Consider the following 26,846-nt stretch of genomic DNA (forward strand, 5'->3'; position numbering starts at 1 on the left):
AAACCCGTATGTATGAGTTGATATACGGACACACACGTATATGTGTACGTGTATATAGATTTAACAAGTGTATAGAGAGTGAAAGGTATATGAATGGACTGTTTTATTAACTTAAACTAATGTTAAAATACTATATATATATATACATATGTGAAAATACGTACTAATATATATACCTATATCTATATATCTATATCTATGTCTATATATATATAGATATAGATATAGATATATATAAATCTTTGCTTGACAGAATATGAAATGTGTTTTGGGCTGGATCACACACCCTCTTATGACAACACAAAACTTATATCCTTTGAGAAACAAGCCTTTAAATGGTCTGAAAACCCACTTTTCTTGTGCTATAGCCATCTCAATGACAGTGGATTTTTTTCCCGTAAAAAAAAAACACTCGCCATTTTTGTGTGTACTTGTGTTCCACTTGGATTTGCCACTGTAAACACAGCTCACATACACTGCCATTTTAACAACAAACTGCCGGAAAGTTCCACTACCAGAACAGCACAAGACCACCACGATGTCGAGACAGAAATTTAAAAAAGAAAAAAAAAAAAGGTACACATTTGCAAATACGTCTTTTCTTCTTTACTTCTCCTTGGCATTCCAGATATTTCAAAACAAAAAACAAAAAAAAAGACAGTTCAGTAATATCGAAGAAACGCAAAAAAAAACAAAAAACAAAAACTAAAACAAAACTTTTGCTGACACGCTTAAAAAAAGAAGAAGAAAAAATGTCTTGGTTAAAATTTTACATGGATAGACGGTGCCTCTTGGATTGACGTGTGTTTACCGTAAAGATTACCCACTCTAATGCAGTCAGCGATCCAGTCATTCTAGCCAATCTGTGTGGACAGAGCAAAAGACAGGAGTACATAAGTACACACCCAGAGCATCAGCGGGAGTAACGGGAAACGGAATAACGATTATGATGACGATGACACGCTTTCTGGTTACAGGAGAGGTTGTTTTTTTGTTTACGGAAATATCGCGGGTGTGTATCCTGAATCCAGCCCTGACACTGTCTTTTAAATTTTTTATTTCCTCTTTTCTTTTTTTTCTTTTCTTTTCTTTTTTTTTTTTTTGTCCTTTGCTTTAGAGGAAACACAGGTGCCTGTAATTGCTTGAGGCTCTCTGACTTCGAGGGAGTTTATGCATTGAAACATGAAAAATATAACAAAACAAAACAAAAAAAAGGCAAAAAAAAACAGGAGTTAAAAAAAAGAAAGTTTAAAGAAAGAATACACTGCAAAAAAAAGAAAAAAAGAAAAACACACCTTAATTTTCAAGACAATCCCCAGAAACCGTTCCCTGTAGAAAAGAATGAACTTCGAATGATGCTGCTTTTGATCAAATTAATCAATGCAATTTCTCAGCGCATGCAGCTTTTTGGTTTTTCTTTTTTTAAACATGCAGTGCATATCTACCACTCAGACGTCTCCTCTAGTCCTCTCACCCCGCCCACTCTGCACGCGATTGGCTGAGCTGTGCTCAGAGTATTAAATAGCTTCAGCTACATTAGTCCCCAAGTAGCAGAACTAGGAACAGCTTCTGTAGTCTTCTCCTAAATTGTAATCATTGCAAACTTTCATTCAGTACTGATGTGAGACATGTGGCTAGGGCCATCCCTTGTAAAACAGGGCTTCATTTGAAATCTTTACCCAAGCTCAACCCAAATATACAGAGAAATTCAATCAAGCTACTACATGTTCTACTTGGGTCATAGAGGTGACTGTAAATATTTGGCCTGCTAGTTGCCAGGTGACGGTGACATCACTCCATTAGAACAAACAAACGAAAATTACAATATAGTGTCCTATACAAATGACAAATGATAACTGTGTTTGGTCTTTGGAATTTTCTGGAACTTTCAAAAGAGCTTCTTCTGTGAGACTGTGACAGAATTTACTGTTTCACAATCAGTTTAGTTTTCAGTGCCAAACCCGTCAAACGAAACAGGGACAGTTGTGTGGCTCTTTCTTCATCTTCCGTTCCAATGCTTTCACAATTAGTTCAATGTAAAGTGCATATCAACTAAATGCAGAACTTTGTCGTTTCTCAAACCAACCATGGTATGAAATTACAAATATACCTCTTTTGAGACCATTAAGTATAATTGTAATTTAGCAGTATATCGATGAATGTGACTTTGTGAGGTCAACTCAGCTGAGGCAAGCAAAAATGCCCTCCATAGTTCTCTCACTAAAACCCCGGTGCAGAGGAAACACAAACAGGGGGTTTTTGGTGTTGGTAATCTGAGGGGGGCTATTTCTGGGCACTTTAACTGTAAAGATAAACTTTCCGCTATATACAATGTAGCTGACATGATGAGGAGCGGTGTCTATGCTACACTGTACGATAGGATACAATAAGTCTCTCCTCTCTGGGAAACCTCTCTCTCTCTCTCTCTCGCTCTCTCTCTCTCGCTCTCTCTCTCTCTCTCGCTTTCTTTCTCTCTGTCTCTTCTTCGCTCTCTCTCTTTTTTTTGGAATATGTGAGCACATTTTGAATGGCTTTTCTCTAAGACTTGACTTTTACAAAATCAGGGGCTCTCTATCTCAGCTGTTTCAAGATTGTCTTTCAGACAAAACTAAACTAAACCCATTACCTACGCTAACTACTAGTGCGACCAAACTAACTTAAGAGGGCTCCACCGAGTTTAAGCTTTACCCTCACAAGTCGTCACTGTATTGCATCATCTTCATTCAAACTCTGATTGTAACGATCTGAATCATGACCTTTTGCTTTCTCTGTGTTGAAAGCAGACAATGCAATACGTGATGTCAGTGAATGGATGCGATCCATTGTGTTTGGGGCTCTGGGAAACTGGGTTTGGTGCTGTTTTGTCTGGCAAGTGCACTGATGTATTAATTGTTTGTCATGATGTAGATTTTGCCAATTGTCCTAAACCCTTCTGAGATGTCGAGTGCTCTCTTAGAAGACAAATGTTCTGGGAAAGCAAAGTCGTAATACTGGTCTGTTGACGTCTTTATTCAGTCTCCGTCTCTCTCTCCCTCTCTCTCTCTCTCCCTCTCTCTCTCTCTCCCTCTCTCTCTCTCTCTCTCTCTCTCTCTCTCTCTCTCTCTGTAAGTGTGCTGTGGGTTGGGTCTGAACTCTGCTAGACAAAACTGGGTTTTATAACTCGGGCGCAGTACCAGAGGCTCCGCAGGGCACCTGTATCAGAAACGCTCTGGTTTTGGTCTGTTTTTCTTGAGCTCCGGCATCTCTCTGAATGTTTTTTTTGCGCATCCCAAAACGGCAGCGAGTTTGCAGTTAGCATTTGCTTAAACATTTCAAACCAGGGCAGAGGAGACGAAATGGGAGGAATGACACAGCGTTTTTACAGAGTCAGCCAAACGACCGTCCCTTACAAGCCTAATTTTCCCGTTTGTTTTGGGTTCATTCCCTCTCAGGCATGTTTACTGAAGGCACTAAAGCACGTGTAGACGATTTATGACGTTCCATGTTTTACTGATAAAATAATATACACTTTGTTTGATTGTGTGGAAAAGAATAGCAAATACAGCAAAAATAGCAATATTGAAATATAATATTTGAGTGCCTATGTGCATATGAATATGTTCCCTATGGATTTTGACTGAAAGGTCTGTCGAACTAATACTGTAATTTATCCCTCTGTTCTAGTCTGATAACGCTCCACAAACAATTTAAGCTTTGTGTGCTGCTCTTCCATTTAAGCTTATGAATGTACAGGGTTCATGCCCCCCATCCACACCCCCCCCCAAACCCCCCCCCCCAACAACAACAACACACACACACACCACCCCTCCCTCTCTCTACCCTCTTGTTGGTTTCACTCAGACATCTGGTGTCGGACTTAGCATGCAGCCATTATTAGCAGGGATCTGTGGTCTCTGGGCTCGGCTTGTTGTGTCTGACTGGGCAAGCCACTGCACCAAAGGCAGCCCCGCATAGCTGCGGTATTGCAGTGTATTATAGTCATAACTGCATGTGAATACAGCCTGCACTCAAACACACTGCATCACAATGGGCAGCTCCATGGTAACCAGATCTTTTAATCTCTGTACACTTAAGGAACATTGATATATTGGGGGGAAAAAAGGCGGTTCTGAGATTGATTTGTTTTAGCTGGTTAAGATATTTTACAAGGGCATCTACAAAAAGTGAAAACATGTATTTAAATGTGTCACTCACTCCTGCTGTGTGGAGATTGTTAACAGTCTTTGAAATTGAAACAGATGCTGTAATTCGTAACCTAAGACACTTCTGTAAATGCCAACCGTGCAGTTTTTGCTGTAATGAACTGACAGAAAAGTTCTAGAATGTACTGCAGATGAGAGATAGGTCTTTTTAAGCGACCGACTGCGTCATTGTGATTTATATACAGAAAAAAAGAAAACAAAAAAAAAAAAAAACATTTGATTACCGTCAACATTGTTTGCAGCTTGAGGGATCAAACCGTAGTAATTTACTAATATTTGAACTGAGGTTAGTGATCTTTCTACAGAATAAAGGAGACAAAACAAAAATCAATTTTAAGGTTCTTTACATAGCATTTTGTGACGTTTTAGATAGACAAACGATAAAGCGGCGATAAAAGAAGAGCTGAATCAAGTAATTAATGTGGATTCTACTGCCTGAGTGACTCCCACTCATACTGCCAAGCCCAGAGTGTGTGTGGTCATCTCTCTGCCCCTCGACATTCCACTGCAGAGAACACACTCGCCCCCTGCAGGCACTATGCCCAAACTGCATTTTAACCTAACACATAAAACATTTTCTAATGGTACGAATAACTAACTCTTTTATCAAACTGTGTCCTGGGGGAGTAAACAAATTACTCTAGTTTACAGATTTTTTTTTTCTTTTCTCATACACACGGTGTGCATATGTAACCACGGCACACCCTACACATAGCCAATAGTACGTATTTAATACAGGAGAGGTTGAGTTTTTGTTTGTTTGTTTCGCACTCTAACAAAACCGTATTAAGACAGTACCTCTGCAGTGCATGGATTCAGCCATTACCCCTTTCTGCATGCACTACCAGAGAACTAAGAGGGAGGGGCCTTTTCTCTAGAATCCCAATTTGGGCCAATGAGAAACAAGGAAAGATGGAACCTTATGATGTAATAATGGCTTCCCTGCAGTCAATCATCAGCTAGGACAGTAGCCCAGAACCCACTGAAAGTCACGCTGCACTCATTCATAAAAAGAAAAGAAAAAAACCCTTCATGCTATACATATCCAAAGAGCAACTGATGAATGTGTGACTCCTCCTTGTAAAACTCTTAGATATCTCATTGTTATGTCATTTTTTTTTCTTCTGACCATAATTATGCACCTCTACAGTTTTCTCTGGAACTGTAAAACGGGAAAAAAAAAAAAACTGAAAGGAAATAAAAATACAGGTTAAAAAATAAATAAATGTTTGCATAAAAGACACGGTTTATGTCTCATGTAGTTTATTCATTATTTTTCATATTGTATTCCATTAATGAAATAAAGGAACGATTTTTTTTCCTCCCAAAAAGTCCACGATTTATTGACACACAATATTTACAGGAATATAAAAATCATTTACCAGGCAATATGTACAAAAACCATTTCATAATTTACAAGAAATATTTGTCCAGAGTTAACAGTGTACATACACACTCACACAAACACAATACAGCAGCACCGAAGTCGGCACTCACCGTAAACGCTTTGTTTTGCGTGAAAAGGTTTATAGCACTCTGTAGTCTTACAACAAAATGACTGCAAAAAAGAGAGGAGGGCAATACAAATACCACCATTTTAGCATGAGATATACAGTTACAGTAATACAAACAAACAAAGTGCATAAGAAACCATGGCAACACATGGCAGTTTAAAAAAAAAAAACAAAATACCAGAATGCATAAAGCCATCTCTCCGAGAACCTGAAGTGATCTTCTCTGGCTCAGCTGTGTAATGACTTTACGTATTCATTTAAAAACTTCTGATGGAACACGTAGCTAGTGCTTTTATGAAGGAACTATAAAAAACTGACATGTCAGGTGTAAGTGTTTACATGCGAAGTGAGAGGGCTCAAATAAAAACACAACAACAACAACAACAACAACAACAACAACAACAACGTCATATCTTGGCATGATATTGCACTTTCAAGTTCAAATCTATTCAAATCTCCTAGTCCTGACAACAGGAACATAAAAAATGAAATGAAAAACAAAAAAAAAATCTCCTATAAGTGAAACTGTAAAGAAATGACTCCCATCAATACAGTGTGAGTGTATTAATGTGATTAGGCCCTGAGATCCACAACACATTCATAACAATGCACTGTTAATACAGACACTTCCCAAGCTCCTGAGAAAATGCAGAAAATTACCATAATCAAACCACTAATGACTATGGCTGTGGACAAGAGTGTGAGTGTGTGTGTGTGTGTGTGTGTGTGTGTTGTAGGGAAACTTTCATGTGGCGCTGATGTCCGGGTCTGTTCGGGCGCTCCTGGCGCCCTTTCACAAAGATTCTCTGCATTAAGACTCAGTCTACAGGAAAAAGAAACACACACACACACACACACACACACATACAGACACACAGACACATGCACAGAGAAAGGTGGGAAGTCAGACCAACTGAAGAAAATACTGGAGTGTGTATATCTTCATCCTTATGTTCAGAACATGTAATAACCAATTAACAAATATCTGAGAGCATGTCTCTGTAAATCTGCGACCTTGAACGGCTAAGTGTTTCTATCTGCATTAAGGAACGGGACAACTTTAAAAACAACTTTACCAGTGACCGACAGAGAGCACAGTCACTGGAACTGTATGGGAATAATCCTCTACGGGACTTTACTGTGTATGAGTGTATGAGTACGAACCTCCATGACTGAGTAGATCCAGTTAAGCATTTCGTCCACGTTAGTGTATACTCCAGGCTTGGACTGCCTCGCACAGCCTACACCCCAACTCACTACCCCAACCAGGGACCAGCGACCAGACAAAAACACCAGAGGACCTCCACTGTCACCCTGAGAAACACACACACACAGAGAAAGAGAGAGAGAGAGAACATTAATATCATGTCGTCCGGACGTTCTGATCTTTCTCTGAGGAGGTCATGATGTAAGAGATCTTTTTTTTTTTTTTTTTTTGAGGTATTGGAGTGACCAGGACTTGTCAAAATTTTCTCTCTTCACTTGTGAACTGGCCTTCTGTAGTAAAAAGGACGACAGCTTTGACGAGGACTCTACAAGACTCCAGTGTTTGTTCGATACTGATTCTGAATTAGAATCGTACTAGCTTTCAGAGAAAAAAAGGGAAGTAATGTAGAGGAGACTGGACGATTACTGGAAAAGGGCTTGGGTATTTAAATACTGCAAAACACTTATTTAATGTAGGTCTGAGTTTGGACCCTGTAGGCTTTGAATGTTCCAATGGTGTAAAACTGAATCGCTTTAAATACACACAATACTCAAATATTCTTCAAAGAAATTTATTTACAAGAAACCCATTACCTGTCAAAGTGACTCTCTCTCACACACACACACACACACACACACACGAGATGAGTACCTGGCATGCATCGACTTTGCCCTCCAAGAATCCGGCACAAAGCATCCTGGGAGTGACCACGGCGCCGTAGACGGCAGGTCTGGTGCAAACTGATCGGCTGATAAACTTAACGTCAGCCTTCTGGAGAACAGAGGAAACTTTCCCTGAAAAAACACAGAGGGGGCGTTTGAGGAGGGGAGTGATGAAAAAAACGGAGGAGATGGAACCTGAAGCAGTCCTGCTGTCTGGACCTTAGAATCAACACTAATACACAAAAAAAATCACCTGTAAGGCTTTCCAACAAGACAAAATATACAACCTCATTTAACAAATTAAAAAAAAAGAAGACATATACATACATAGAGAGATAGAGAGGGAGGGAGATGGAGAGGAGAGAGGGAGAGGGAGAGGGAGAGAGAGGGGGGAGAAATGACAAACAAGTGGTGTATCTATTTACCATTCTCTTGCAGGTAACCCCAGCCAGTCACCACCAGAGAGTCTCCCTCTTTCAGACCCAGGTCATGAGGAGGCAGACAAACAGGCTTCTGTGCATCTGACGGGGTCAAAAACCACAGAGATTACAGTCAGTCTCCACATGTCTGAAACAGTCCTCAGTGTGTGTGTCTGTGTGTGGTGTGTCTGTGTGTGGTGTGTCTCTGTGTGGTGTGTCTGTGTCTGTGTGTCTGTGTCTGTGTGTCTGTGTCTGTGTGTCTGTGTCTGTGTGTCTGTGTGTCTGTGTGTCTGTGTGTGTGTCTCACCTCCTATGCTGATAGGGCTACTGAGTCTCATCATGGCGATGTCGTAGTCGTTGCGTGCAGGGTTGTAATCCTTGTTCAGCAGAATCTTGTCCACCGTAGAGCCCCCCATCGTCCCCAAATACGACCTCCCTGACACCACCCTCCACCGGTTCACCTCTCGCTTACTGCTGGAATGGATAGAACACAACCGACGGGTAAATGACCAAGACAGACGATTAACACTGGCCCACAATTCAGAGTTCCCCATCACTTAATACATTGGGCAATAGTCATCAGTGGGGTCATCCTTATCAAAATATATTGACTTGTTTACCAAGGTCCAGATGAACTATTATTAGTACACCGATTATCATCGGTACTTTTGTATGTTATCTAAATGACCATAATAATCTGGAAACAGAAAGCAAAAAGATGAAAACCAAAAGCTGAAAACTGCACGAGGAACCTGCGTGATTACTGTTGTTGTTGTTGTTGTTGTTTTGATGTTTCGGGGGGTATATTTGCCTCGTGCACGTTTCACACAGATGTTAAGAGATTCACGGAACAAATTCATTTCGGGAATACACAGTGACGGGATCTACAGACAGTCGGGCTCGAACAGTTTGCGTGCAAAACTGGTTTCCAAAATAGCTGACCTGCATAAAATGAGGTCTTTACCAGATCTGTGTTTGATGGTTACATTTTCGGTCAACCACCCAGCTGTCCCGTTATGAATTATTAATAGCATTGTTCAAAACAAATCTACTGAGCCCTCATCAGCTGCCCTAAAAAACCACTGTAACCAGGAGTCACTCGCTCCCGATTAGCAAACACACACACAAACCGGGAAAGAATTCTCAACATGGAAGGTTGCCAATAAACCCACATCCTCATTTCGAAAGCTGTGTGACTGGAAAGTCCTTCATGCACCTTCGGTTTCAGGACTAACACGTGGCAGTCATGTTCTTCTTTTCATACCAGAGATTAAAATGAAAAAAAAAACAAAAAAAAAAAAACACCGTCATCTCTCTATATCAGACCTTAATGCAAGTCATGAATGCACTATAAAAGTTCTCGACCGTAATGCAACGTATGTTGACGCGTCCATCAAAACGAAACCTTTGATGGACTTTGGCATTGTCCCGTTGAACTTATACGAGGCCATTGTGGTAGCAGCAGGTCAGTGGCATTTTATCAGTGGCAGCGATAGGCCAGGCAGTGCCAACCAATAGAAGATCTGCGATACGGGCGTGCGGTAAATGTGATTAGATAGTGAGGGAGAGAACTGTGTGCACTGACCCAGAAAAGCAGTGCGCTGCCGTGACGACCCAGCGGGGCGAGACCAGGGACCCTCCACAGGTGTGCTGACCCAGCTGCTGCAGGCTAACCTGCCAAGGCCAGTCATCTATAGCCGCATCCTGTCCCCCAACGATTCGGTCCTGGTTTCCCAGTGAACCACAGGTGTCTGACGAGAAAAATCATTAAACAAACATTACACACCCATACACACAGAGACACACGCACACACAGACATGCACAGACAGACAGAAAGACAGACACAGAGAGCAAAAAATGTTTCAGACTGAATTTTGGTTAAGTTAACTAGCTCTCACAAATACAGAATAACAATGATTAACCTCTCAAATGTACCAAACTAAAAAAACTATGCTGACTAGGCATCACATGTGAAGTGTTTAATGGCCTGTAGGGGGCAGACTATAACACAAATATCTTGTTTGTTTGGGGGGGTTTTTACAGCAAAGTCTCTCTGTTCAAGTCTCCTGGGCTCATCTGGTAGCACATTTTTGTTCTATTCAGGTACAAGCTCAACGGCTTCAAATCATCAATAATTAGCTAAACCCAGCTGAATTCAGTGAGCTTTTTTTTTTTCACTAAAAGAAGAAAAGTTCAAGTTCATGTTTATTTAGAGCCCAGTATCACTGTTTACAATCTCAGAGGGCTGTTAAAAAAAAAAAAAAAAAAAAACCAAAGAGAAGCTTTTTGTTGCGTGGGTCCCAGAAACCATTTTAAAAAGCTTACTGAACTGTGAGGCACTCATCTCTGTTATTAGAATTAATCTGAGCAAAGGAGAAATGTGATGGTTTCACTGTATGTCAGCAGTAAATGTTAAAATTTTCCATACACTCATTTAGTCTAAGCTGTTAACCAAATAAACCAACAAACATTGTTTTTTTCTCTTAAAGGTGCCAATATTGGCAGGGAAAAAAAAAAAGTTGCGATTTCAGTTCCCTTGGGTATCTCTGGTTTTGGTCTTGTCGCTAGACACAAGTACAGTTTTGGTTTGAACTTCACTTACAACACAATCTACAGTTTAGGGGTCTTTGGCCTCTTAAAAAGTACAGCCTTACCAAATTTGGCAGTTATGCAGCACAGAAAGTCAGGGCAGAGGTCATGACCCCAAGTCCCCTGTCTTACTGCTAAAGCTTTTTTCCTCTTTTTACAAATATGACAGATAAAGGAATCTGTGCTTCACAGGAGACTGAGCAAAGCTTAAAAAAAAAAAAAAAAAGAAGAAGAAGAAAAAGAAAATGAAAAAAAAAAAGTTTACCTGAACAAGACAGGCTGATGACTGAGCCAGTAGAGCATGAAGTGCTAGAGAGAGAGAGAGAGAGAGAACAAGGAAGGGGTGTCAGTTATTGTCTTACATACAGTCATAAATCTCATATACAGTGTGCTACCGATCTATCAATGACTCAGTAATTCTTAATGGTTTCAGTGTGAACTAGTCACGGCTTGTGACAGACAGACAGACAGAAGAAAAGCTCTAAAGGAACATACTGTACGTAATTGTTTGGACACACCTAGACAATAGCACTGAACATATTCTGACAAACAGTGGCCCAGTAAACGCAACCATCAAAAGACGAAAGCAATAATAATGTATGCTAACCAGCTCATTCACTGGTTAGCGTATTCGTCACACACACAAAGGACAGAGTTTTGCACAATCGACCAAAACCGAGAGAGAGAGAGAGAGAGAAAAACAGGTTTCCACTTTATTTAGACAGTCAAATTTATATGGCCCACAGCTGCTATGACTGACACCAGACTCTCTGGTGAAATTCCACAGATAAAACAGGGTCATGGGTTATGACTACAGTTCAGACAAGGGCTGGGTTAAGAGGTCAAAGGTTAAAAGTAAGATTTAAGATTGGAGTTAGGGGTCTGGGCCGTTGTTAAGGTTGAGGCTCGGTATAAGTCACAGTCAGGGTTAGTAGGCGTTTAACTCGCGATTAATTATCACGATTCAAGTGTTCCCAAAAACGGGGAAAAAAAGAAAAATGAATTTGACGGAAACTGAAAAATGGAAAAAGGGTACGGTTGTCATGTGACCTATCATGTGTGTGGCTTTATCTGCTGAGTCGCTGTTTGCAAAGTGTACAGATTCTCTTTTCCTCTTTTTTTTTTTTTTTTATGCATAACATGAATATTAATCCCTATACTGCTTCAGTGTGTTCTGAGAGTCTTTTGACATAAACCGAAATAAGGAAGCCTCCAAATGGCTTGAATTAGAATAACAAACAACGACGCTCTTCAGACCAAATCAAGCATTAAAGCTTTAAATACCATACATAAATTCAGACAGCTGAATCATCTCGTGTTTTTCACAGTCTAAACTGCATCGTCTGTCTTAATCCGCGACCTTAAAATGACAGACAGATAAAAGAAAAAAAAAAAAAGAAAGAAAAAAAAAAGACCGTGCCGACACGATCGCCAAAGCGACGCGACTAAAAAGCAACCAGCCGAGTCCCTCATATCAAACCCAGGCGATACCAAATGATATCGCGACATCTCACCTTTCAGAATGATTACTGTCTCAAACGGTATTGTCTGAAACAGATATCCGTCAAATTTAGGTCAGGGTCGTGCGTCATGATGAATCACTTATTCCATCTAAACACCCATACGCGGTTTGTTTTCCTTGTCTTTAAGTCCTTGGTCATGTTCAAAACTTTACTTACTACTCAAACACAGGCAGAGGATCGATTTAGTCAAAACAAAGTAGATTTAAAAAAAAAAAAAAAAAAAAAAAAGGCAGCTAAATGAACTGACTACGCTAACAGTTCGATGGTGTGAAAACGACCCTCAGTTTCGGAAGTCCGTGTACGCGTGTAGCTCAGAAACTCAGGGATGCTGGAAAAGCCTTGATTGCTCACTTTGCACTTATAGTAACATATTTTCTTAAGCAAATTTAGAGTTGCAGGTACGAGAGCAAGGACTGTAAAAACAACAACAACAACAACAACAACAAAAAAGCCAAAACGGAACTGAACCGGAACAAAAGTTTGTCATTCCAACTACCCGAAATCCGAAAAACCCTTACGTCCATCGAGCCCGCCGTGCGATAATGACATACAAAGAGGGAAACAGTTTAATGGCGCCGATTTGTATTTTTTCTACATCAGGCTACTTTGCAATGGAAGGTGAAGTCCGAGTGGGTGGAGCAGCTTACCGGTCTTTGACGTTGTTCTGAATGGGCTGGTTTGCATTGGACCCCACAGCGACATATGCGCTCTTAAAACCGACCGCCAGGGTCCTCACCGCTACCGTGCGGTGCATGGGTTTACTGAAGAGACAGGACACAGATTAGGGACGATGCATAGCTCTCGTATTTAATGCACTTCTCCATGTCCTCTGTTTCTTTTTTATTTTATTTTAACTTACAGAGCCGGACGAAGAGAAGTGCCATAAATCAGATTTCTTGAAATGAGATCCATTTCAGCATTTCAGAACACCCAATAAATATGATTCTGCGTATGAATCGGGAGCTGATCCTGGATCAGGACCCTAACTCTGGGCCATCTGATACACATCAAACATGGGTTTGGTTTATCTAAACCATCTCACGGGACAGTCTTAAGCATGTGAGATATTCAGTATTCAGGATTACATACTGAATATGCTCTAAAGCTCCACTGCGGTGACACTCAATCGTAAAAGGTGCTTTACACAAACCGAAATGAAACTTAAATAGAGAAAGGGGATGATCTTTAAAGCGTCTGCTCTTCGTGACCTCTGACTTTTTAAAGAGGCACTTACGTGGTGTATCCGAACTGCTGACACGTGGCCTGCGTGTGCTCCTGAGTCCAGCCGTCTGAACACACAGTCCTCCAGCTCGAGGTGGGCGTGTACACCTGCAGCACGTTTTGGGCCGTTACCAGACGCACTGAGAGGGAGCGAAAAAAAAAAGAAAAAAGCGATCTTGAAATCAAACGTTACCTGAATTTCATCATAACTAAGAACCAAGGCCATGTTCTGTAGAGCTTAGACTCGACTTTAATCTCTGACGGTTACAGGGCCTGTGTTTAAAATCTGCTCGGTTTTCAGCTTAGTTGCACTCGGGATGTATTTGTGTTTGTTTCTGTGTGTGTGTCAGCGTGTGTTTATGTTTGTGTGTGTGTGTGTGTGTGTGTGTGTGTGTGGGTGGGTGTTGGAGTGTTTTGTGTTTGTTTTTGCGCGTGTGTGTCAGCTTGTGTTTGTGTTTGTTTGTGTGTGTGTGTGTGTGTGGGGGGGGGGTGGATGTTGGAGTGTTTTGTGTTTGTTTTTGCACATGTGTGTCAGCGTGTGTTTATGTTTGTTTGTGTGTGTGTGTGTGTGGGGGGGGGGGGGGGGGGGGGGGTGGTGTCGGAGTGTTTTGTGTTTGTTTTTGCGTGTGTGTGTCAGCTTGTGTTTGTGTTGGGATGAGGGGGCGGTGTGTTTTATTACACATGTTTTTGGACGAGACTGAAAGAGAGAGAACCAAAAGAAAGAGAGAGGGAGAGGAGAAAAATCAGTTATTTGAACCAGAGGGACAGGTTTGGTTACTGCTGACTGTATTATATGTTTGTGCGTGTGTGGGGGTGTTTGTGTGTAGGTGTTTGTGTTTGGGTATGACAACCAGAGTGAGAGAGAGAGAGAGAGAGGGGGGGGCATGTAAGAGATGAACAGACGTGTAAAAATGCACATCTGAGTGTGTGTGCGTACATGTGCGTGTGTGTGTGTGTGTGTCTTGTCTCACCTGGGAAGGTAGAATTGGCTTGATACTCTGATACACACGTAGATTCGTCCTCATTGCCAGAGCAGTCTCCTTTACCATCACAGGCCAGGTCCAGTGGAATGAACTTGAGTGACTTGGAGCAGAAGTAGTATTTGCTCACAATCAATTGCTGAACTGAGGAGAGAGAGAGAGAGAGAGAGAGAGAGAGAGAGAGAGAGAGAGAGAGAGAGAGAGAGAGACATCACAGAAGAGAAGTAAAATTGAGGGATGAGAAAAGACAACCGAAAACAACGAGAACAACAACCAAAAAAAAAAAAACTTCTCCAAAACAGACAGGAACCAAGCCTAAAAAAACCCCACAAGAGTAAACTGAAACTTCTTAAAGTGAAAACTAGGATTTTAGAATTTTTAGAATTTCGCTGATTAAAATGCATTATGAAAGAGGATCATTGTTCCGGGCATTCTGTGCCCTTCCTGCTGATGGAGCATTCTCAAACCAGAGAGAGAGAGATCAACAATGTTTAAACACAGGCAGTCCAGTTTGACTGGTGCTTGCTTTCAGCAGGGTTGCTAGGGCCTGGTCCTCAAGGGCCAGAATCCTGCTGTTTGTTCATTTGTTTGTTTGTTTGTTTTTACTTTACCACATATGCAGAAGCTGGTTACTACATGCGATACGGATGTGTACTTTTCTCAAAATCATATGGGGGTTGGCAGTGATAATATTTAAAATGACTCATTGGTGGGCTAAGCACTACCCTTGTGGCTTAGACTGACTAATGAGGGTTTGAGAGCTGAGTTAGCGGAAGGGATGAAAAGACTTACTGAAGTAGGCAGCTATTGCTAGTATGGCCAAAATGACCACTACACACAAAACTGTGATCACAGTCCTCCTACACGATGTTTGCTTCGCCCCCTGTGGTTTCTGTGCCGTCATGGCTTTCCTTTTCCTGCCTGGGCGGGCCACTGCTTAGAGAAAGAGAGAGAGAGAGAGAGAGAGAGACTGTGAATGGGAATGCTCTGAAGTAAAACTCCTTTATGAATAAACATTACAAATCCTCTTACTCTTACCTGGGCGATTTGGGTTTAAAGGTTCTGAGCTATCTTCAGCTGCTGAGGTGTTAGTCTGAGAGAGAGAGAGAGAGAGAGAGAGAGAGAGAGAGGGGGAAACGAGAAACAGAGAGAGTTAATATTTTATTGTTTAAGCTTGCTTGTTATTTCACGTCTGTTCAACATTATCACTATTTGAGCAGTAGTGAGCAGTGTTTGAGCAGTGACAGTAACACCTTTGTGTGTGTGTGTGTGTGTGTGTGTGTGTGTGAGAGAGAGAGAGAAAGAAAAGGTGTGAAGTGCCTCTTTGGAAAGTTATCACCATGTCTAAAACGAAAGTCTCTCCCCCTCTCGTTATTGCTGTGCGTGCGTGCATGAATGGGCGTGCGTGCGTGTGTGCGTACGAGAGAGAGAGAGAGAGAGAGAGAGAGAGAGAGAGAGGAGAGAGAGAGAGAGAGAGAGAGGAGAGAGAGAGAGAGAGAGAGAGAGAGAGAGAGGAGAGAGAGAGAGAGAGAGAGAGAGAGAGGAGAGAGAGAGAGAGAGGAGAGAGAGAGAGAGAGAGAGAGGAGAGAGAGGAGAGAGGAGAGAGAGAGAGAGAGAGAGAGAGAGAGAGAGAGAGAGAGAGAGAGAGAGAGAGAGAGAGAGGAGAGAGAGAGAGAGAGAGAGAGAGAGGAGAGAGAGAGGAGAGAGAGAGAGAGAGAGGAGAGAGAGAGAGAGAGAGAGAGAGAGAGAGAGAGAGAGAGGAGAGAGAGAGAGAGAGAGAGAGAGAGAGAGGAGAGAGAGAGAGAGAGAGAGAGGAGAGAGAGAAAGAGAACAGGTGCGAGGTGCCTCTGCAGTGAAAAAGTACTGCACAAATAAACTGATGATGAATGAGTGATCAGAGTGTGCTCTTTATCTCATATTTCACTCACTCTCCGTTTTCTCTCTCCCTGTCGCCTCTGTCTCACAGCTTCCCTCTCTCTCTCTCTTTCTCCCCTGGGGGGGGCGTATCATAGACTCCCACCCTACCTTTCTTATATGAGGGTGTTAGATTATGCAATTCTGTCATCTTTCACACCAACTGTCGGCGGAGTGTACTATATAGATTATTTTCCTGTCTTTCACATGGTCCTTTCCTTTTCACTCATTGTGAGGCTTTCACGTGGAATATTACATTAAGCAAACTGGTACATGTCTGTAGGAGTCACAGGGGAACCATTTCAGGTGGGTGGAGATACCTGCTTCCATTAGAGCTTAAATTGCTGGATTGCATAAACTTTCCACTGCTTCACCTGTCCCCAAACACATAAAACATATTTTCCACTCCAAGAGATTAAGAGTCTACCTGTCTTCTGATAACAAGAGAAATTACAAAAATAAACCGTGAAGGGAATTAATATTTTAAACGTCAGTGCTACAGTTTCAAACTTGTTAAAGATCTTTTTCACCGAGCTTTTTCAGTGGTCCAAGTGTCACTGCTAGTAGGTTCAATGCTAAATGTTAGCGCTGCGTTGCTAAACAATTGTTTCCAAGCGTACGCGAAAACGCTCGCCAACATAAGCACGTCATGATTCTTCATTCAATCATCCAAGCATACGTTTTCCACGGAAAGCCCCGATAACTGACTAATGTGCACTTAAAGATGGCACTATGATTTAACTTTGGAGGTTCAAGAGAACGAAGCTTTTTTTCCCGCTTTGAATCGAAGGCAGTATTTTCCTGCAAAATAGTCTTTTATGACTAAACGCTTGTTTGGTATCTACGTCTGATCGCGGTGAGGTATCAGCGCAGACCTTTGCAAGCGTGGTTTTACTATTACACCATACCGTCGTTCTCAAGAAAGATTAGAGGACAACGTAGATATAGATCTCTCTCGCTTTCATTAGCCTATCTTTCCTTTTTCAGTCTGAGGTTGGACGTGAATTCAAAATAGGTAAAGAATTGGTTAGGCTGGGTGGGCATCGCCTACACGATGAGAGTTTTTTTTAAGTTTGTCAAAACGGACAGTCTCTGCCACATATGTGATGCTTTCCTTCCAAGATTTTCTGAATATTTCCCCCTCATTATTCTTTTTGTTTTCCATGCTTGAAGCGTCTTAACACAATCCCGACAGAATCGCACTATCGAAACAACGGCCTTAAACTAGAATACTCGATGTTGATTGAGTAGCTATATCTGCGGGAATACAAAAAGACCAACTTCTGAAGGGTCGGTGTTTTGTTAAAACCGTGATCTCATAGAGCATTCGCTCGCAATTCAGTTCTATTAAAATGCATGAACCACATCCAACAGGAATATCCTCTGCAGCCTATATGGAAGATTTTACGTTCTGAATAAGAAAAGAGAAGGGGAGACAGAGAGAGGCGAGAGTGTCAAAGTCTGATTATAATCGTAATTAAGGATCAAAGAACAGAAAAGGAATATCAAGATTCTTTGGTCAACGAGTTTTTTTTTTTTCCTCCAAACTGGAGAGTTTTAAAAAAAATCGCTGCATTAGGCATACTCTATGACTCAGTCAGGTCCTTGTGATCCAGGGTCCTGATGGTTATCATGTAAACCAAACACTGCGGTCTTTGACTGAAAAGTACACAAACCCGTTTCCCCATGCCAAAAATCTCAGCCTGAGGTGAGCGCAAAACCTAGCAGGACCTCCGGCAACCATTACCGGATATGAAGAATCCCGCTATCGGCACGTTTGCGGAGCTGAAAATGCAGTTCATAATCATATTGGTTTGATGCCAAGTTTTTTACTCATTTATTTATTTATTTGGATGAACAAGTCTGTCTCTGCATATACTCGGTCATACAGCCAAATGGGCAACAGTCTGACACAGTGATAAACATGTATCTAGTTCACCTGAAGCAAATTTCACCATTACTCACCAAGGAGACTGAGGCATGTGGTGGAGCAGGTTTTTTTTTATAATGGTGGGCTTAGATAGGGTCACTTTATCTGCTCATGCACTGTCAGTCACAGCTATAGACACTGTTATAGACACTTACATAAGACAGGCTAGCACAAAGCATCCAGATTGGCAAAGTCATCCAATACCACCACCCAGCAAACAATTCCGCAAACTTCACAAAGCTTATATACGTCAGTATCTGCTCATGGACATGAGAACTTCTCCTATGTCCAGGGTGTATTTAGTGTGTTAAGTAGTTTATGTGCTAAACAGAGTGCAATAGCAGGCCCTTTTGACAGTTTATCTTACCTTTTATTGCCTGTACAACTGATATTACACCATTGGATACTTCCTTGTAGCTTAGTTATTGAGACCTGACCTTGCTACAAATTTTAGAATTTACCCATTAAAATCTTGGCATCTTGTTACGCTTTTTAAGGTTCATGGGGTTTTTTTTGGGGGTTTTTTCTACATTTGCAAATGTGAGGAGAAAAGACTTAAAACACCATAGACAGTGAGAAATAGAGAGAGAAAGAGGGAGAGGGAGAGAGAGAGAGAGAGAGAGAGAGTGAAATGGGTCACAGTCAAATGTGAGTTAAATGTGAGTTTGGGCGGTATTGTTTGTGGTTTTGCGTGTGCAAATTGAAATTGGAGTTTCGTGCCCTCTGTACAAGTGAAGGCAATGGAAATGAACGTGACTCATACAGGGAAGCAGAAGTGGATGATCCGGACGCTAGATTCACAAGAACGATGATCTACCGTCATCAAGTAGGTTAAAGAGTCAACTGTAGCAAACAGCGCTACGTTTTGGAAAAATGAAAAAAAAAAAAAAGAAGGAGTTAGATGAAGAGGAAAAAAACAGGAATGCAGACGAATGAGGCACGAGAACCCAACCGAGCTTCAAAGCAAGAGATTCCCATCGGGCTGTACGGGGGTTATGGAGCTGTAGCCTAAAGAACATAGATCCACCGACTAGATTTTTTTTTTCTTTGTTTGTTTTTGTTTTTGTTTTCTCAGAAACAATGAGGGGGTGGGAGACAGCATGCAAAACCTGAAAACCCTCTTTTTTCAAATCAGAGTGAATGAGATTTTATCTCCAGTCTCAAGAGCACCCCCCACCCAGCTCCCGAAACTCACAGGAAACACTCACATCGAGATCAACAACTGTGATTTTTCATTTAAGAACAAAAACCACTCACATATTTTGGTCCGTTTTCACTTAAGATTATAAAGGTGTCACTACTGAGAAGCGTTTAGAAATATGAGTTTAATATATTACAACTTTCAGCTGCTGTGGATATTCCCAAACTGACTCAGGATCCCACTGTACTTCAACTAAGAAAACGTACGTCCTTATATTGAAGCGCCAACACGAGTTTTCTGGCAAAGAAATTCAGTATTTCTTTTCAGATTTAAAAACCAATAGTAAAAGACACTTTCTACAATGAACAAATATGGACAGAATGAACCAGGTAACACTAAATATGGACGACCTTGCATAGGCTAGAAATAAGTTCCTGGTTTCTTCTGCCCATGACATTTGGAATTTAGAAATTGGAGTGTCAAAACATCCACCACCATTACTGGGACAATACAGCTGTCGTTTTAAGTGCATCTGAGGTCATTACAGAAAATGAATGTTTTAATGGAAAAATACAAGGGATGACATATCCGAGTAACTGAATGAAAAGATATCTGAGGTATCAACAAACAGCCAGGTGAGTGTTTAAACAAGCTCTATTATGACAGAAAAAGGTTGAGTCTGCCCTGTAAGACAGAGTGGAGTTGACCTATTTGGACTGGCTTGTAGTCATGGTTTTGGAAATGGGCCCATTTCACTTTGTTGAGTGTGATTTAGGTCACAGTTAGACTTATTTATGAGGAAAAATACACCAGAGACATGGCTTTTGTGTGTTGGGTGTTATATTCTACCAAGAAACAAACTTCGTTTCTCAGATAGATCCCGCGACAGCCGAAAACTGTGGGGGGGGTTTTTGGGGGGTGGGTGTTTTTTAGGTTTACAAGGGCAAATTTACGCCGGTCTGGGCAGTCTTTGGTAACTACTTGAATTCTTGATGTACTACATATGTGACAGAAGCAAGCACCCAAACACGAAACCAAACAGAAAAACACACACAAAACAGAACACACGCCCTCTCGACAGGATAAAATTAACCCCCATGAGCTCTCCTCACACAAGCTATCAAAGAGTTCATTTTCTACTTTTAAAAGCTCGTTACACCCGTGAGCGCCGCAATACACTTTCAGGTGTATCCGAGTCCGAGTTAATGATTACGACTGAATGTCATTTTTACTTTGTGTTCACACTGTGTTTAGTATTATTCTCCTTTCTTTAAAAGCATCAGTCTCAATAAAAGCTATGCACTGAACACTTCCTAACCCTCCACGATCACGAACAATGATTCTGCATCGACATGCACACCATTTAGGCTCAATAAAGTTCTGAAGAATAACTGAAATCAACTCGCAATCATAAATAAGCACACGTAAACATCTCAAATACATATACGCAGGGTGGAGTTTCAAAACTCAGGTATGGCATATAAGCAATGCTTTCAGCGACCGCCGCTTATATTCAAAGTCATCCAGGTGAGTTCTTTTCCAACTCGCCGGAGTTCATCCATACTTACCCTCATGGTGGTGAAGCGGTGCTCTCTGGGGGACCCGGAGTACCTGTGCGGTGCCGGAGTGAGGACGGAAACGGAGAAACTTTATTTGGGAGAACGGAGGCCTTATTTCTGCCTGCTGGCACAGCGGTTCCCCTTCGTCTACAGCAAAAAAAGGAGCCGCAGTCCTTTCTAGATGTACCTCTTCACCTTTCGCTCTCACAGTTCTTCTCTTTGTTCCTGCCTTCACAATTGAAGACACTTGATATACCACTCTGGGAGAGGAGCGTGCTATCCTATATAATTCCTGATGTTCAACGGTGTCTACTCCGGTTAAGATCAACTTTGTTTTAAACTACCTTACACCCCAACCGCCAAACCTCAGCCATGTAAAACTACACCCATTTCCCCTCCCCTTTTCACCTGGATCTCTCTTTCTCCCTTTTGAAGCTAGGGCGTGGCCTTGTCTGTCATGTTGTTGAAGTTTGAAGAACATCAGCTGAGTGATCTTCGCGTGCTGAGTCAGACCAGAAATATCTGAAAGTTAGCAAATGACCCAGCAGGTGAAAATATCCTCTAACGTCATTCATATGACACTGATTTTTTTTTTGGGGGGGGGGGGGGGGGGGGTGTTTGTTTGGAAAACAATCTTATAATAACAACTGCTAAGCTGTCGTTTTATTCACAGTTGCCTATTTTATGACGAACTCCGCTTCATTAGGAGCCTAGGTCAAACGGAAATGTCATGAAAACTAGTAATTTGGTGATCTTGTTATTTATGTGTTTGAATAGCCTACATTTTTCAAGATAGTTTTCCACATCACATTCATTGAATACTGTATTTCCTGCATACCCTGTTCAATTTACATGTCAAATTATTTTTTTCTTTCCCTTTCTTTTTCTATTGTTTTCCAGTATCAGATCGAAAAGAAAAACTAACAAACGGAGAAATGTTTGTCAACCGTTCATGTTTTAACCCTATTAGTTCAGGAAGTGTAGGCTACAGCCGCTATAGGCCTAATGCTGAATTTAGGCTATATAGTGTAGCCTACAACTGATCTAAAATGACCATAACAGAGTTTATTTCAGTTCCGTTCCTAGGGATTTTTTGCGATTCAGTTAAATCAGTTGTTCAAAACACTCTTATTTCTATACTTTTCATACTTTTGAAAGATCATGTCGTTTTTGAAGAACGTGAGCAGCCGGTTCTGTCCCACAAAAGATAAGCGTCAGTAGCCTACTCGTATCGACAAACTCAGCGTTTCAGCGATTGAGACAGCATCGTATTTGTTAACATGAACGTTCAGATCATTGACCAGATGGTCAAGCCACAAGCAAGCTAAACAACACTCACAAAATAAGTTAGTATAGCATATCTCATCGGGCAAACAGAGGCCGCTAGCGGGTTTTCTGTGACATCTGACTCCACATGGCCTCTATGACAGGAGACATTGTCCGCGAGGTGGTAAAAAAAAAAAAAAAAAAAAAGCTGAGACAGAGATAAACAGAGAATGGCATAAAAGATTCATTTGTGCAGCGGTTCAATACCTGACCCACAAAATTTAAAAAGTTTAAAAAAAAAGAAAGAAAAAAAGGACAGAAGTACGTCCCCATGTCACTCTCTGTGTGTGGTTCTGTTTTCAGAGGACGAGAGTGAACGCAGCTAAACCCTTCTTTGATCCTCTTTTTGTTTTCCCGCCTTTTCACGGAACGTTCATTAATAGCTATGGGAGTTTTAAAGGGAAGATATCCTCATGTGCTTCACAACGAAGCGCAATTAAGTCAAAGGTGTCAGGGAGACGTCTGTGGATTTTAGATGTAGTGAACTCTTATTGTTTATTTATTTATAATCCAAAAACAACTGAGTAGCAAACAAACCATATGAGGGTGCACGAAAGAACAAGAGTAACAGAATGGTTAAGGTAATATATTAGTTGAGCAATGCTGTTTTGTTTAGCCAGCAAACCTGCTATGTTTTAACAATGGTTTATTGTTTGCTTTTCCCTGAAAATGAGCCTTATTATACAAAGAGGGAAAGACAGACAGATAGAGGAAGAGAAAGAGAGAGAGCAAGAGAGAGAGAGGGAGAGAAAACAAAAGAAGTGACTAATTTTAGCTAGAGGCAAATTTGTCAAGAGCATTCTGCATGTCTTTTAGTGCTGTAGTGCAACTTTCGTTGTCCCAAATCCAGTGCTTACAACTCACTGAGCCACTGTATTTTTACAGACTTCAGGTGATACTGTATCCCCAACAGACCGAGACCAGCAGTCTCTTTGCCTGAAGGAAAGTAAGTCTCCATTTGCTGCCAGATTCTCTCGTGCCAGACCATATCAATACTGTAGTACAGCATGACTATTCAACCAAAAACATGAGCCTTTTCATCTTCATGGCCTCGGGTTTACTCCCAAATCCGACCGTCCTCCTTTCACACACACACACACACACACACACACACACACACACACAAAAGTAGTATAGTGTTGAATGGAATGCATTTGTGATGAGGTGCCAATGTAAGCAAGTCTAATATACAAGGCCAGAGAGCTCCAAGGTGAAAAATAATCTTTTTGACTTACATTTTGTTGAGAAGTCTGGATGGTCTACAGAAGTTCCTTCAGGCCCAGGTGTCAGAGACTGGGGTTGAGTGACTGCAGTAGTGGTAACAGTAGTAGTAGTAATGGCTTCTTCTCCTCTCCTCTCTTCTCCTCTTGCCCACTGCTATGTCCACTTCCTTTTTCTTTTTGTTCTGGTAGTCCAAGTGTGTGTTTGTGTATCTGTGTGTGTATGTGTCTGTGTTCAAAATCAAAGCACTATGTGGATATGTAAACGCGGGTTTAACACGGACTCTCCCACTGTTCAAACAGTTGCAAATGTGGACGAATTTTAAACCTCCCCTCTCTCTCTCTCTCTCTCTCTCTCTCTCTCTCTCTCTCGCTCTCTCTCCCCCTCCTTCCACTGAGCACCTCTCCTACTGTGTGAATGTCAATATGTAACCCATAACTACATGGTGTGTCCACCAGTACCAGTCCTCTGTGTGTGCGCGCGCGTGTGTGTGTATGTGTGTGTATGTGTATGTGTGTGTGTGTGTGCGCGCGCGTGCGTGTGTGTGTGAGTATGTGTGTGTGTGTGTGTATGTGTGTGTGTGTGTGCGTGTGTGTGTGTGAGTATGTGTGTGTGTGTGTGTGCACGCGCGTGCGTGTGTGTGTGTGTGTGTGTGTGTGTGTGTGTGTGAGTATGTGTATGTGTATGTGTATGTGTGTGTGCACGCGCGTGCGTGTGTGTGTGTGTGAGTGAGTATGTGTGTGTGTGTGCGCGCGTGCGTGTGTGTGTGTGTGTATGATTAATAGATAACGTTTCCCACGTTAGGCCTTCCTATTCATTGTGCTTTGATGGCAGTTCTGTATCGGTTGAATGGGAGATAGGGAAATATCTAAGAAATACTGTGACACTTACCCAGAATATGACTTATGCAATAACTTTGTGCTCTGTTATCGCATTAATGGAACAGCCCAACACAGTAACACATCACCCAGGTATAGAATAGTGAGAAGGAAGAAGGAAGCTGTTTGATTTACTGAATGTGTGTGTGTGTTTGTGTTTGTGTGTGTGTGTGTGCTGCCATAGAGTCAACTTCCCAAAAAGGTGTTTATTGATCTCTGGTGAGAGTGAGGGAGACAATCTAACAAAAGAAAGGCTGCTTCTGCCAACTTTTGAGCATATTAAGGTCATGGAAATCTACTCGTAGAATATATGTTTTGATTGGCTGAATAAACAAAACACAGAAAAATATAGGCCATCCATACGAAACATGACAAATGTTATTTCTGATCCACCCAAAAAGCAATGGAAAAAAAAAAAAAGAAAAGCAACCACATCAGCTTTTATGAAACCTGCTCCTGAGTCAAAATACCCTGAAGCAATTATGAGTAATGATATTCAGTAAGAGCCAATATTTCATCAGGATTAGCACACTCTGGCACTCTGACAAAACCAAAACCAGAGGAGACAAAATCGAACACAAATTCGCAGTGTTTCCGCCAGTAACATCTCTCCGTGGCGGCCCGCACGCTAAATTATGTGCAGCCACACCAGAAAAAAAAAAAAATCTATCCAACCAATCAGTCTTCTAATCCAACACCTTGGTGGAGAAGGGTGTGACAACAGAGCCGCAGTTTCACAGCAGCAGTTTCAGGCCAATGGCTGATCGTCCAACCCTAACCATAACCATAACCATAACCATAACCATAAAGTGTCAGCGCATGTGCTGAATGCCACTGGCCTGAAACTGCTGTTGTGAAACTGCTGTTAGGCGTAAAAGTGCGGCTCTGTAGACAGATACCGTTGCCTTGGTGACTGAAAGCCCGATTCCTGGCCCCGCCCCCCCACGCATCTCTCTCCTCGTTCTCTCAGGTCCAAGCTGGGTTAGCTTAGCTCTTATCCCAGCTCTCTTCCCTTTCAGTAACAGCCTTTCAGTAACTACTATGTTGCAACCTGAGCTTACCTACATACTTTATGGCTGACTAAAGTAATATGACTGCCCATAATGGCAAGGGCTACACTTTTCTGTGGCTGCGGAAACGTGCCGGTACTTCTCTCACACACCAAGAGAGACTCACTTCCCACTAAAATCCCGCCGAGTCAGACTGAGTTGACATACACAGGTGCAGTCAGGCTTTCGTTACGTTGTTTAGCGAAGCACTGAGCACTGGTGACGGGCGAACTCCTGAGGACTTCATTTAGCAACCGCTAAAAAAAAACGCTGTTATAACTGTCACCGAAAAAGAACTATCCTATATTAATTGATATGGTTATTAAGTGTTTTTTTACTTCCATAAACAGAGAGGGAACATGGATTAGGAATGGAAGACAGGGTTCAGGGAGGGACAGATGAGGGGAGAGAGAGGAGGAAAGGGGGAGGAAAGTGTTCAGGCACGGGGAGCAGGAGAGGAGAGAGCAGAGGAAAGAGAGAAAGATGAGAAAAAAAAAAACAACAAAAAAAAACCTCCAAACATAGGAAGTCAGATTTGCCTAATATTCCAAGATTCAAGCCTTAGTTGTACCATAGCCTACTCGAAATGGTAAGTTTCAAATACAAAAGTACTGCGGAAAATAAATACCTTGAAATATCTAAATGAATATATTAATCTTCTAGCCATTATTTTATGGGAATGTACTGCCACTTATGTAGGCAAAATGTATGTTGCTTATGTAGCCCCCCCCCCCCCCCCCACCTGTCACGTTGCCCCCACGCCAAACCTCTTGATCCACAGGAAACACTGACAAAAACATCTGGAATGCACTGTAACGCCCCACACTTAAAGCATCGGTCTGACTTAGCAGTCGATGTTGTTTGTAAACTGTACAGTTCTGATAAATATGATTAAGAGATGACGCTGGCTAAACGGGTTACACGTTTCCTTCCTGTATTTGCCCATATGTATCATACATACGTGTGTATCAGAAAGCAGATCTAGGATCAGCTCCTCTCAGTCCATATTACTGTATTTATTAGATTTATGACAGGAAAGACTGATCTTAGATCAGCACTCTGCACAGTCTGACAGTGTTTGTGAGTGAGTGAGAATGTGTGTCAGCGTATGTGTGTCTGTGTTCGTGCGTGCGGTTTTACAGGTTCTACATATATAGAGAATGACAAAATGATCATTTGGCCTTCAAATATTCATCCTCGCAGTACTCGGAAAAAAAAGATAAATAAACCTCTTAAAGGGAAAGTCCCTGAACATTAGAAAAACTTCCTCTTCGTTCTCTAAAAGTCTTGGTTACCCCATTGGTTACCCAATAACAACCTACTGACCGTATTTTCTCATGTTTCTATATTCTTCTAAGGGTGTCTCTCTGTCTCTCTCTCTCTCTCTCTCTCTCTCGCTCTCTCTCGCTCTCTCTCTGTACTGGCTCATGTCCATCAAGTTCTCAGAGTTCACACTTTTCTGCCTCACGCTTTTCTTTATAAATATTCATGAGTTTCAATGAGGGCCCCC

General features: G+C 41.6%; 1 protein-coding gene across 2 annotated transcripts; it reads right to left on the reverse strand.

The window, feature by feature from the left end:
- Positions 1–5,546: 5,546 nt before the first annotated feature.
- Positions 5,547–23,576, reverse strand: tmprss4a (transmembrane serine protease 4a). 2 transcript variants are annotated; one of them, XM_030777125.1, is made up of 13 exons: positions 23,424–23,576; positions 15,357–15,411; positions 15,111–15,251; positions 14,310–14,462; positions 13,352–13,478; positions 12,765–12,878; positions 10,860–10,903; positions 9,590–9,755; positions 8,312–8,475; positions 8,011–8,106; positions 7,575–7,717; positions 6,881–7,030; positions 5,547–6,539 (listed from the first exon to the last, which is right to left on the reverse strand). In XM_030777125.1, the coding sequence occupies exons 3-13, from the start codon at positions 15,220–15,222 to the stop codon at positions 6,528–6,530; spliced, it is 1,281 nt and encodes a 426-aa protein (XP_030632985.1). In that variant the 5' UTR covers positions 15,223–15,251; positions 15,357–15,411; positions 23,424–23,576; the 3' UTR covers positions 5,547–6,527. The 2 variants fall into 2 exon arrangements, with proteins under 2 accessions (XP_030632985.1, XP_030632984.1); XM_030777124.1 differs by having other exon boundaries at positions 8,312–8,478.
- Between the last annotated feature and the right edge of the window lie 3,270 nt (positions 23,577–26,846).

This window comes from Chanos chanos, chromosome 6 (genome assembly GCF_902362185.1).
Source record: "Chanos chanos chromosome 6, fChaCha1.1, whole genome shotgun sequence".
Taxonomy (NCBI): Eukaryota; Metazoa; Chordata; class Actinopteri; order Gonorynchiformes; family Chanidae; genus Chanos; species Chanos chanos.